This window comes from Lepus europaeus, chromosome 13, assembly GCF_033115175.1.
Source record: "Lepus europaeus isolate LE1 chromosome 13, mLepTim1.pri, whole genome shotgun sequence".
NCBI classification, from domain to species: domain Eukaryota; kingdom Metazoa; phylum Chordata; class Mammalia; order Lagomorpha; family Leporidae; genus Lepus; species Lepus europaeus.
Genome location: NC_084839.1, coordinates 76,091,764 through 76,106,140, shown reverse-complemented (window position 1 = coordinate 76,106,140; position 14,377 = coordinate 76,091,764). Strand labels below are relative to the sequence as shown.

At 38.5% G+C, this 14,377-nt stretch overlaps 1 protein-coding gene across 1 annotated transcript in view; it reads right to left on the bottom strand.

The window, feature by feature from the left end:
• CTNNA2 (catenin alpha 2) overlaps positions 1-14,377 on the bottom strand; it is a 1,271,675-nt gene that overhangs the window by 71,644 nt on the left and 1,185,654 nt on the right. Inside the window, exon 13 of the mRNA XM_062208724.1 lies at positions 513-664. Within this exon, the coding sequence (XP_062064708.1) occupies positions 513-664 (152 nt within the window). The remainder of the gene's footprint in view (positions 1-512; positions 665-14,377) is intronic.

The window sequence follows — 14,377 nt, the reverse complement described above, 5'->3', positions numbered from 1 at the left end:
TCTATGGGTGAGATCTTCAAAAAGTCAATGGAAATTAAGAACACGTTTCCATTTTTCACACCTCAATAAGCTTATCACTTAATGCTGTTTCCATGAACTTTTTCAGATCCCCTCTCTTGATTTTTCATTACCATTACTATTTATTGTTGTAAGTGCTTCTAAACTAAGTACTTTGATTTCTTTCCAGCCCCTGATTTTCTGATCCTAACAGTGGTATTGAACAAGAGGTACAAATGGAAAAGAGCAAGGGCCCACCTGGGTCAGTACAAAGTTTAGGAAATGACATGTTCAAAAACCAGCCAGGGCATCACACTTCTGGCTATTCAAAGCTAATCTGGGTTTGCTGGAATAATTCACCCCTATAAGTAAAAAGTCCACTTTGTCTGACAAAATAAGGAGCCAAACAGCTTACCAAGATAAACTGAGTAACCGGAAAATCAAGAAGACAGTTAACTCTTTGGATTCTCAACTAGAAGCCCTGATCAACTCTGAGCTACAGAGGCCTCACATACCCTGATCATCAGCACAGCCTTTCTGATGTCCCGGACACCATCATACACCAGGCGAGAGGCATCGATGAACTCGTTCTCTTCAAAAGGCTGAGGGACATTGGCGCTCAGAGCTTCAATGGCAACCTCAACTTGTTCAGCAAATCGTGGCATCACTGCGTTTAAAAAAAAAAAAAAAAAAGAAAAGCAATGGATTACACAATCTATTCTCCATTATATCTCATTCCAGCCACTGGACAAGGTGATAGGCCCTGAGGGTGTACCTAAAGTCCACTGGAGCAAGATGGCCATCTGTCCAGCTGCAGTGGGTCCAAGTTAGTGATTTTTATGCCATTTACTTCCAAAGCAAACTGTTATGTCATGCATGCGAATGGTTTACAAAAGTATTTTTTTTTGAAACCTGCCTATGGTATGTTGGTAAAATGTAGGAATATAGGTTTCATGTGCTGCTAACCTAAAATTAATTCCACTTGAGCTGGTTAACAGCTTTAAGACTTTGGTCAAGTTTTCTTAACTCTTCTAAACCTATTTGTCTGAAAAATATACTCACATCCTGCCTCAAGTTTCAATGCATACAAATTATTGGGTAAAATCTGGATCTTAGAAAATACAAATACAGGCTGTTGCCGCAACTCAATAGGCTAATCCTCTGCCTGCGAAGCTGACACCCCGGGTTCTAGTGCCGGTCGGGGCGCCGGATTCTGTCCTGGTTGCCCGTCTTCCAGGCCAGCTCTCTGCTGTGGCCCGGGAGTGCAGTGGAAGATGGCCCAAGTCATTGGGCCCTGCACCTGCATGGGAGACCAGGAGAGGCACCTGGCTCCTGGCTCCTGATCAGCATAATGCGCCGGCCGCAGTCCGGCGGCAGCGCACCAGCCGCAGCGGCCATTGGAAGGTGAACCAACGGCAAAAAGGAAGACCTTTCTCTCTGTCTCTCTCACTGTCCACTCTGCCTGTCAGGTAGGAAGGTAGGAAGGTAGGAAGGTAGGCAGGAAGATACAAATACAAGTTTCATATCAGATGCTGTCGTCATAGTCAGGGAGCAGCATGATTTCAAAATAAATGTGTATGAAATGGTCCGACCCATTCTCCTCGTGTTGGGTATGAGAGACCTGAGAGATATGGGCACAGGGATAGGAGGCTGTGGAAGGGCTGTGCAAGAGACAAGAGGGCAAATTCTGGATAGCGCAGCATAAGGACTTAGAGATACAACCAATGGGCTCAGTGCTAAACTGTTCCATTTAATCATGATCATCTTGATGTGAAAAAAGGGTACATATTTAACTTTCTAAAATGCTGACATCTCTTATTCATAGGGACATCTGCACACACGCTACAGATTTGTGCAAAGTAAACTCCGAAATGTCTAAAATACTCCATTGACTAAAAAAATGCCAATTCACTAATTCACAAAAAATTGATTCCGTTTTCTCAGCTCTTATCTGGTAACAATCAATTCATATCACAAATGAAAGCCAAAAACACAATTGCTTTTCTTTACAAGGACAATAAAATAGAAACAACACTGATCTATTTCCACTTCTGAAATTCCATGCCTGACTCATCCTTGTCCTCCTTTTCCTCCTCAGTGGACACTTCAACATTCATTTTAATCCCTGGTGTGAGAAATCCTGCTACATTACTTTACCTTCTAGGGTCACAGTAATCAAGATAAAACATTCCTAGAAAAATGAGTTTGCACCAAGAAATGCCAAACATTGTTTAAAAAGAAAAAGAGTGAGGATGCTGGAGAAACAAATTAGAATAACCATTCTTTGAACAGACGTTATCAAAACCAACACACAGTTGTGGGTGAATTTCCATCTTTGGGGGAATACTATGATTTGAAAATGGTTTGTGCCCTCTGAAACTAATGCTGGAGTTTCATCTCCGTCTGAGCATTAAGACAACGGACTTAATTGGAATGTGGTGTTTAGAAGCGGGGCCTGTGGGAGGAGCTTGAATTAGAGGAGGTTAGAGTGAGGCCCAGATCAGTACATACTGAAGAAAGACACCAGAGGATAGACCCACACGTGTGCACTGCCAGTCTCCTGCTGTGTGATGCTCTGTGTCACCCTGAGACTCGACCACGAGTCATCACTAGATGTGGTCCTGCAACCTGGGACTTCCGGGCCATGAGTCCAAAGAAACCTCTTTCCTTTAAAACTGACCCAGTCTGGGATAATTGTGTTGTTAGCAACAGAAAATGGACTAAGACAGTGAGTGGATTATGGTGACTGGTTCTCTTTATGACCTGAATTTATCATTTGAGTTTTTGACATGCAGTTTTTTGGGGGAAATGTTCAACTGTATTGCTGCAAATATGAACAAAACAGACGTGATGGATTAGCTGATATCTTTGATCCTTAAGCAATGTATACATGTAGTCAAAACATTACACTGTGCTCCATAAATACGTACAATTTTGTTTCAATTAAAATAAAGTTTAAAAACTTATGTTTAAAACACTGACTAAAAACTGGACACTTCAGTTTTCCACCTATGTTGGTACTAAACTTTTTGTTTTATTGAATGATACAAATCATTAACATTGACCTCCATAGGCATGAAAATATTTGTGTGTATTTGCCATTTGGAGACAAATATCTTTTTTTTATTAAAAACTTTAATGAATATAAATTTCCAAAGTACAGCTTATGAATTACATTGGCTTCCCCCCTCCCATAACTTTCCTCCCACCTGCAACCCTCCCCTTTCCCTCTCTCTCTTCACTTCCATTCACATCAAGATTCATTTTCAATTCCCTTTATATACAGAAGATCAGTTTAGTATATATTAAGTAAAGATTTCAACAGTTTGCCCCCACATAGCAACACAAAGTGAAAAAATACTGTTGGAATACTAGTTATAGCATTAAATAACAGTGTACAGCATATTAAAGACAGAGATCCTACATGATATTTTTTAAAAATTAAGACAAATATCTTTCTTCAATAAAATTATATATCTCCCTTATTTTCTGAAATGGAAAAGTTATAAATTATGCTAATTTCCTCTGCTGGCTAAGGCATCATCATCAGTGATGTTATAGATTTTATATGATACTATCAGGTAATGCTAAAATGCAAAAGATTACTCACCCCTCTTATATAACTCATAACAGATTAGTACACCTACATACACAAAGGAGAAATAGTCCTATAAATCAGTAAGAAAGCTATTAGAAAAACTGACAAAGATTAGTACTCGATCCACAGGAAAGAAATCCATATTAGTGGTAAAAACAAAATAAGATGCTTGACTTCACTAATAATTTGAAAAATAATGTAACTTAAATATCACTTCATAACCCTTAGGACAGACAAACTAAAGCACAATGACATTAACCTTACTAAGCAAGTAGACAAAATTTTGAGAACCCACCTATAGCAAAAAGGAATGCAAAAGAGTACATCAATTAAATGAACATTTTTTCTAGTAAAATGAAGCTTTCTACTCACAAACAGAAGCTAAGGCTTGGCAAAGTATTAACTTCCAAAGGTGCTGATGAAGGATGAGCAGATTTTACATTGGAGTTACATGTACAGTCTGAAGTACAGTTGTTTCCTGTTAGGTTGTATATTCAAAGAGTAGGGAAGAAGAAAATTATGTAAATCCTGAGAAGGAAAAATAACGGCTTTAAGGGAGCCTTGTTATTTCTCCACAGCCTATCCCTGCTCCAATGGAATCCCTGCAACTCAGTGGAATCGCTGCGGAATGCTTACTCTAGATCCACACCTGAGTGGGAAAAGATGGAGTCAGGCATGTGAATCAGGGACATTAAACTGCGTAAGTCCTAAGGCCAAATTTTGAGCAGGTAAAGCAAACTAAAAAGAGATTATTCCTTGTGAGAAGTTTAAAAATACACACAACAGTACTTCACGTAATTTAAATGTATATGCATTTTTTTACATCTTGTTATAGATCTTAAGTAGAGTGATTATCTTTAAGGAGGGAAGAAGAGGTATTTGTACCATCAGCCTCTGATTGTTTTGTATCCTTGAATCTTTTCATAATCCAAGGATTTACAATGAGATCAATACATTGTTTTTTTCAGAGCTCTGTTCCATAAGAAGAAGTACCACCTTAAAAATAATCTAGCTGCTCTGTCATATGGTGGCCCAGAACATAAGAGAAACCAATTTGATCAATAGACTTAAGTGAAGAAGTCCCTCAGAAATTCTGAGTACAATCAACTTTTTAATATTCTACCTCAATAACTGCCAGGGAGAAGGATGTGTCATTCCTACCACCCACCCTACAACCCCCACAAGCACCTCTCTATTCCCATGAAGACTTCTGTCGATCTAGAAGGGCGAGGAAGATTGTGCTGTTGCTTTATTTGTGCACCCTGAAGAAGTAAGAAGGAAAATGCAGGGGTAACATATTAGCTTGCTTCAACAACCTCCAGGTCTCATTTTGTGCCCATGGGAGCAAGAACACTAAAACCAATGGGGACAATCTTCTTGAGAGAGGCTGAGACACAGAACATTCTGCTGCTGCTCCAAAACCCTAAGTCTGTTGCAAGGCACTCTAAGTGCACCACCAAGGAACAAAGAATCCCTTGAATGACATTAAAATGTCAAGGCCTCTTGTGAACAAAGGGGCTGTTTAGCTGGCATTGTCAGGAGAGACAGAGGCATATTAGGACAGAAGCACCATTAGCCTTTGAATGAAAAAAAAAAAAAAATGAGGGGGAGGTGGGGAACTGGTTGTAGAAACCTTTCCTGTTCAACTGGTGTTTCAGTTTGCAATTTAGCCTCAATATTAAATGTCTTTATTATACTCCTCAAGGCAGTAAAACCTAGAACTTGAACTCAATTAATTATATTTAATGGAACTGACAAGACATTCAATTTGCTTACGACAAGTCAATGTTTTTCTGGGTCTGACCCTTTAGAACATCTTTCTCTGTAACATGCTCCAAAATATTTATTTATTCAGTACTTGGTCAACTTCGACTGCTCTTTAACCAATATACCTTTGTTCTCTATATTGCTGCTCTTTCCTGGTTCAGTTTTATCCTATTGTATTTTTAAGAATTAAAGACAGAAGTTTACAGAATGGTCAATTTTGACAACCAAAGAAAATATTTTAAAAATGAATTCCTGTAACAACTTGGTGGTGTCTGAAACATTAGATACCTCAAATGTAATATTGAGTTAGAAGTCTCAAATTCCTTCAAATAAGCTGCTTCTAACTAATTAGGACAAAACACAGCATTGCCTTTGTGATTCGCACATTATATATTAACAAGGTTTCTGATATAGGATTATATAAATAGAAGCTTCTTTCTACTTTTTGAATTACATCCAAAAATGCAGGCACCACTATACTGATATTTATCAAAAATGCTGAATTTATTTTAGTAGCTTATGTCCTCAAAAGTTGATCAAAGTTGGAACTAAACTTATAAATTCCAGCTAGAATTTTGTATGCACAGTGCAAGCTAGCCCACAAAATGATGACATTCCAGGAGTAATGAAATCAGAGTTAAGTATGCATGTAAAAATCAAGGTCGCATCATTCCGGTTTTGATCAAGATCCTAAACCAGAGGTGAGGAAGTTGTGGAATGAATCCTCCTGAGAGACTTGAGAGGTACAGTTTGAGAGCACAGGGTAGGTCAGTTAAATGAACGAGAAGTTCTGCTAAAGTGCAAATAGGATTGCTGACAACCTTAAGGGCAAAAATCCAAGGTTAATTGGAGATAGTACCTATGAATATCCAGCCAACCCACTGCCTCTCAGCAATGCCTAGAAGTCCATGCATACATCTTTATTAAGATACAAACACAATCATCTAATCCTAACTTATACTGTTTTGCCACCAATTCCTCCATTTACTCTGATGTTCCAACAGGACTGGATTGCTTCTATCCCCAAATAATGTGAAGGCACACCAAGTTATACCAATGTGTCAATGAGCAACTCATGCTCCCGTACTAAAATTCACTCCTTCTCTTTGACCAAGGTCAACTCCTCCTCAGTCTCCAATTTCCAGTTTGGAACTCCATCTAGAATTATGAAGCCGTTTTTAACCCTTAGATGCCCCAAATTACAGTTATCTAATTTTATAGCAGCCTAACCATGGACACAGTATTTTAGTACTTAGAAAACTATGTTAGGGATGTTTTTTGGCACTTCTGTATTCAGTTGATTCCCCTGTGCGACCATCTCTCCATTCCTTGCAATTTAAGCTCATTGTACATCTGGGCACAATGAATCAGTTGGGGAGAGAAGGATGGAAAGACAAAGAATGGGATGGAGATAAGAAATAATTTGCCATCTGACATTTTATGGATAATTGAGTAGTATGAATTTCTCGTGCTGATTCCGTTTTCTGTGCATGATTCCACATTGTTTCAATAATTTTATTACAGGGACTTATGAGTCATTAACCAAGTCATCAGCAGGCATTCTAGGTTTAGTCTCCAAGGGCTTTTCAGAACCCTGAGCTCTGAATACTTTCAGGGCCCTTCTTTGGTAGGAGGATCAACACTGAGCAAAAATAAAGATTCAGAATTTGATCCTCAAACAGTTCACCAACTCCAATGACAACTGCATGCAAAGGGGTCCCCAACTGTGGTGGTGTATCAGTCAACACATTATGAATGTATTCTTTGCACAAAATAAATTATGAAGAAAAAATATAGACTAAGCCCTTGTTCTAGAGAGAGAATCAGTCTAATAAGTCTAAATACAAAACAGAAAAATAAGAATGGGGACATTTGAAGACACCTCAAAATAGAACAAACTGTCAGGATTGTTAATGTATTGTGGTTAATTCTAGTGCAATACTGAGTACAAGACATTCCCCTCAATACAGATATTCACTCAGCTCCATTTAGAGAGTTGGAATTAAGTCAAGACTAAAGTGTTATCAGAGTAACTAGAGCTAGAATGCATTGATTTGAACACTCTGTGAGGCAATTCCAGTGAACCCTATACCAGGAAAGTGTTGCTTGATGTTATTTCTACAGATAAAGCATTTTTCCCTACAATGGCATCTACAAGACACTACCAAGGCATTACTCAGATGGCTGCCAATTACACACTAGTGAAGAGGTGGTGAGGAGACATTAAAGGAGAGTATGATATGAGCCATTCAGGGCCTAAACTACCCAAAGACAAGTCTGACTGACTCTTATAGGGCATATAGTGTGCCTTGCTACTTCAACACATCCATGAAGCATCATCAGTATTCAGGAGCCTCAGTCTGACGTCCCGAGTCACAGTCTAGGAGGAGGAGATTCATGTTTGTGCTTTTACTCCACTCAAAATAATGGAGGAGAAACCATGCAAGATGGCCAGCATTTTGTATTAGTTTCATAATTTTAGTACAGAACTTCATAGTTATGAATTAGGTTATCAGATGGCTTTCAAGAGTCTATCAACCTGCCACAAAGTTCTTTCAAAATCCTGATCTCAGCAATCTTTGATCTCACCAATCACTTTGAGTGGGATCTTCAACTACTAGACAAACAGTAATCAAAAAGATCTGTAAATTATTCTTAGGTGTTTAAATTTTAACTAAAAAGTGATCCTGGTTAAATATAAGAGTGAATAAAAGAGGGAGGAGATGTACAATTGGGGACATGCTCAATTGGACTTGCCCCAAACAATGGGGTTAGAAACGTGCCAAGGGATTCCAATACAATCCCATTAAGGTGGCATGTACCAATACCATCTCGCTAGTCCATGTGATCAATTTCAGTTCACAATTGATCACACTGATAGGTCTAAGAGTCAAAGGGATCACACAAACAAGACTAATGTCTGCTAATACTAACTGATAAAATCAGAAAGGGAGAGAACGATCCAACATGGGAAGTGGGATACACAGCAGACTCATAGAATGTCAGATATCCTAAATAGCACTCTGGCCTCAGAATCAGCCCTTGAGGCATTTGGATCTGGCTGAAGAGCCTATGAGAGTATTGTAGGCATGGAAAGCCAAAACACCATGGACAAGAAAAAAAAGAAGACGACCTAAATGAAAGATCTCAGCGAGTGAGATCCCAGTGGAAAGAACGGGGCCATCAAAGGAGGAGGTACCTTTCTCTGAAGGGAGGAGAGAACTTCCACTTTGACTATAACCTTTTCGGAATAAGATTGAAGTCGGCGAACCCTAAAGACTTCCATAGCCTCGGCAACTCATGACTAGAGCCTAGGGAGATTACTGACGCCATAAACAAGAGTGTTAAATTGTTAAATCAACATCAAGAGTCACTGTGTACTTACGTCCCATGTGGGATCTGTCCTTAATGGGTTGTCCAATGTGAAGTAATGCTATAACTAGTACTGAAACAGTATTTTTACACCTTGTGTTTCTGTGTGGGTGCAAACTGATGAAATCTTTACTTAGTATATACTGAATCGATCTCCTGTATATAAAGATAATTGAAAATGAAAAAAAAAAAAAACAAAACTTGGTGTTAAATTGGAAATTACATAGAAAATTAATCAATTTTAAAAAATATCATGTAGGATCTCTGTCATTAATGTGCTGTACACTGTGATTTAGTGCTATAACCAGTACTGCAACAGTATTTTTCACTTTGTGTTGCTCTGTGAGGGCAAACTGTTGAAATCTTTACTTTATATATACTAAACTGATTTTCTGTATATAAAGAGAATTGAAAATGAATCTTGATGTGAATGGAAGGGGAGAGAGCGGGAAAGGGGAGGGTTGCGGGTAGGAGGGAAGTTATGGGGGGGGGGGAAGCCATTGAAATCCATAAGCTGTACTTTGGAAATTTATATTCATTAAATAAAAGATAAAAAAAAATACAGTCTCAGGTCCCCATCCGGGGGGGGGGAAAAAAAAATCTGTAAGTCTGCCTCTTGAATAGGATATCCACTTCAATTTCTGTAAGAAATTTATAGACCTATATACTCTGCTAGGTAGACGTAGGTATGTATTCCTACAATGTATAATATGCTATAATCCTGGTTAATCTCTTGGCTAGTAGTCCCTGCATTGTCTATACGCTTCACTTCTGACCCTAATTTTGTGCACACACACACTCCAATCTTGGTCATGCCTTTCATCACCTCTGCCTACAGAGATTCTCCTGAGCTTCTAAATTTAATGTTTGACTCTATAACCTTAACTCAAATACTAGTTTTTCCTAATGATGCCATTAGTTTCTTCCCTTTGACATATACATTGTTCTCATTTACCTGTATACCAGCTTTATCTTATTTCTCTGTAGAATTCCCCAGCTCTGTCTGTCCTCTTATCCCCCAACACACTTCTCCATTCACTTTGAGCAAATCTCAGTCTTCCTTCCCCACTACCCAGCTCTGTTATTCTGTCCTCTCCTGGTCTTAAATTGCATGGTTCCATCTTGACTCAACTGATCTTTAACGTTTTACAAGTCATTGTACAAGGCAATATGGTCATTGTGCCAGAAGTTGAGGATGTCACTACGTAGTCCCTGCTGTCAGATGTGGCCATCCTAAGTTCTACCCCAATTATGCTTTTCACTATTCTTGTTTCTGCCATGTTTGTGCATCTGCACTTAGTTATGTGTGGTAGATAGCTTCCAAGAGGGGCCCCAATGATCCCTCTTAGTATCCATGCCTTTGTAATCCCCTTACCTCGAATGTGGGATGGTAATAGTGACTCCTAACCAACAGAGTAAGGCAAATGAGAAGAGATAAAAAGATATAACTTTGTAAATTAGGTTACAAAAAGATTCTGTTTTCTATATTGCTTGTCCTTTCTTGTTGTCTTTTAAACAATGTATTTCTTTGAAAGGCAAAGTGACACATGTGGAGAGAAGAGACAAAAAGATAGATCTTCCATTTGCTAATTCAACTCCCCAAATGCCTGCTACAGCCAGAGCTAGGCTGGGGCCCTCCATCTGGATCTTCCAGACGGGTGGTGGGAACCCAAGTACTTGGGCTATCATCAGCTTCCTCTCAGGTCTATTAGCAGGAAGCTGGATCAAAAGCAGAGTAGCTGGTATTCCGATATGAAATACAGGTGTCCCAAGCTACAGCGTAACCTGATGAGCACAATGTCAGTCCCTTTTGTGGTTGTCTTGGCTGCTTATTCTGATGTAAGCCTGTTGCCATGTTGTGAGTTACTATATGGAAAAGTCCACATGGCAACCAAGAGATACTTCTGGTCAACAGCTAGTGAAGAACTATGACACAAAGTCAAAGAACAAGCAAGGCACTAAGGCCATGTAAGTAAACTCAGAAATGGATTTTTCACAGTCCTGTCCAATAGCTTGAAGGTGGCCTTGTCAGAAATCTTGAGATAACAGTACTAAACAAAGCTTTCTGGAGTTTCTTGACCTTCTTTATGAGATAGTAATGGTAATATTAAAGTACTAAGTTTTAAAGGTTTTTTTTGCACAGAAATACATCACCCTTTTGGACCAGCAATTAAGACTCCACTTGTGATGCTACATTCCATATTAGAGTGCACGGATTTCATTTCTGGCCCCACTCCCTTTCAGCTTCCTGCTAAAGAACATCCTAGTTCCTACCACCCATGTGGGAGATCTGAATTGAGTTCCCTGCTTCTCGTGTTGGTCTGGCCTAGCCTAGCTATTGCAGATATTTAGAAAGTAAATCTAGTTGTTGGGATATTTTTCTTTCTCTTGGTGTCCCAAATAAATAAAATAGATAACTAAATACGCATGCTATGTCACATGTAAAAATATCAGTAAAAACAGAGCACACTAAAAATTCTGCGAAATTATGGCAATAGTGCTTGGTCTAGGTTTCTGTTAGAATTATTGGTTCTAACAAGACATATAATTCAATCTTGATATTTGATTCTGCACAAGTTATTTAACCAATTTTAGTTTCAGTTTACTCAGTATAAAACATGGATAACAATAGCTGCCCTTTACATATGGTTTACAGAGTTTAGAAACAATATTTTCAACAAGTTTACTACAGTTGACCCTCTGTACCTCTTGATTCAACATCTGTGGATTCAGCTATCAGAACTACTCAGAGGGAAAAAACATGTGTGTTTGAAGTCAACTCATAAGACTTGGGTCTTTTTTTAATCAGTATTCACTAAATGTTATAGTATAACAACTATTTGCATAGCATTTACACTGTGTTAGGATTTATAAGTAATCTAGAATGAGGTAAAATTAAACAAGACAAAGTACATAGGTTATATGCAAATATTATGCCATGTTATATAACGGACTTGAGCACCCTCAGATTTTTTGTATTCAAGTAGTTTCTAGAACAAATCCCCTGTGCAAAGTGGGGAGTAACTGTACTTGATTTTATACACAAATCTAGGCAGTGCTCTAGGCATGCGGAATAGAGTAGTAAATAAACACAAATATAGTTCTGCTTCCAAAGCACTTACAAAAAAGTTAGATGCATATAAGATGCTTGCCATGGTGCCTGGCACATAAAAGATTCATATTAAATTGTTCCTGTAGTTATCTTCACACCACAATTTTCTGCATCCACCTGACCACACACCCTTTTCATTATTTATAGCAGGCAACATCACCTATTCCCCTTTGGATAGAACTTAGAGACAGAACTGTATGATTTGACTACACAAAACAAACAGAACTTGGGGGAGATAAAGAGGTTTCTGATAAAAGCACACCAATTGGTGCTGAATTTAGGAAAATCTGGGAAGCTGGTACAATTTTTATGCCTTTCTCTCTTTTCTGCAGGACCACATCATCCTTGTGACAATATTACATTTTTAATATGAAATCTACCCTCAAGACATACTTTGATAAACTCATTCCTAGAGCTTTCTTTTTCTCTTGATTGTCAATAAGGCCAGTGTTGACCATTATGTTTCATTATGACCTCACTAGATCCCTGAAGAAATACTTCACCAAAAGCAATAGTAGTTTGGGGGGAAAAAAAACATCCGAGCCCAATTTGCCTAGTTCAAATGAAACATTTAGCCCTAATAAACCTCTCAGCTTAATTTCATATTCTTGGGAAATTATTTCCCTTCTACCTCAAACTTACACCACCTTAAGTTTTTAATTTATGTCAGTTGATTGAATTTAAATCCTGAGTAAAGTATCTTCAAATGGGTTTTAAACATGTGGTAGAGGCAATATAGAAATAAAACTTAGGTACTTTCTTAAATGTAAATCCTCCTCTGTCTAGACCCATGATATATTGGCTTCTACTATATTCTCTTGATAACACTTCATCAGGCTGGAATATGTTCAACACTGGAATCCAGTTTCCTCTCCTTATTTCTGGGTATCAGTCAACTGTTCTCACCTCTCCAAACACCATCATCCCATCGTGATCAGTCCCAATTCTCCCACCCTATGGGCATTCTTTAGGCTTTCTTTAGTCAGAGTCAGTCATCTGTTCTCTCTGTGGGAGTTCCTAAAGCCTGCCATTTTCATAAATTCGGGTTTGGAAAACTGCAATGTACATTTCAAACATCAAAATAAAATTCAAGCTCCAGAAGGCGATACATAACCCATGAGCTGAATTGTTTGATAAAAGATGAAAAAGGACTGCCTAGAAAAAGGAAAAAAACAACAACAAGTCTAAATTCCATTCACGACAACTACCCTAAGAGAATCAGGGAGCATCCATCTGCTCCTGTCTAGACACAAATTCCGTTCCCCAAGGAAAGAAACTGCTTGCTTGGAAAGTTTTCTGATGTTTTAAAATAAGCATTTCTAAAATAATCACAAATGCTTTAAAACTTAAGAGGAAAGGATGGCATATTTAATTCTGAAACTTAAGGAATGAATAAAGAATTGAGCAAGATGCCTTATTTAGCTTACAGTGTTTGTCAAAACCTAGCTTGATAAATACAGTTTAATTTGGCATCGATGAGGTTTAAATACTTAGATTGCATTAAGATGTAGTAAGGCACTTGCTAAGAACTTATTACACATAATTTAAGAGATTCTGATCTTGATCATTAAGTATGTAATTTTTTAAAAGGAACATAATCCTCCCAAATAAAGCACTTTGCCATTATGCTTTTTATTCTAGATGAATAAACATTTTTGAACTTTAATTTTAATCAGCCTGGAAGAAATGAAGAAGTGGTCTCAGGTCTCAAGGGGTTAAAATTGTATACCAATAATACACACCCATCCATGTAGAAAGACAAGCAGAGGCCAGACTATAGGAAAACCAATATAGGCATTAAAACAGGCAATGAACAAACCAATGGGTAAATACAGATTTGGCACCACAGGACCACAGATGCAGAATGCCAGGGAAGTGATGCAGTTCAGAGCCCACCATCCCTGCCCCCAGCCAGGCCTTTGTTTCCCTGGCTTTTGAAGTGTTCAGCTTACTTTTGGCTCCTTGGAGTAGGCTTCTTTTAATTTCATTCTCTAAGGTAGGCAGCCTTTATTTCCATCAATTATTATTTGATGTTTGCCTGCTTACTGACTTGTGCCTCTACTAGACCCTAAGTAGAGAGGCCAGAAAACTTGACTATTTTATTCCTAGTCACATCCCTGTCCCTAGTGTGGTCTCTGCTACATGGTGGGTACCCAATATGCCATGGTCATAATGTTTGTGTCCTCCAGAAATGCTACATTGAAATCCTAACCCTAAGCAATGGCATTAGGAGGTAGGGATTTTGGAGGTGATCAGGTTATGAATTCATTTGTCTTCCTGAAGAGGATCAGGCAGTGAGGTTTAGAGAAAGCACTTTACCAACAAGGAAGAAACCACCTAACGTTGGCTAACAGGCAGAAAAGCAAACCAAGAAGAGCTGTCATTTTGGGGGTCACCTTTACCGTGGTCATCAGAACTTCCCTGTTAAATGTATCAGTTAGTTCAATTCTCCTAGCTATATGTAAAGCTTCCCATTTTCATTATGAAAACTATGTCTGGAGCATGTGTTTCCAAAGAGTTGACTGTCAGTA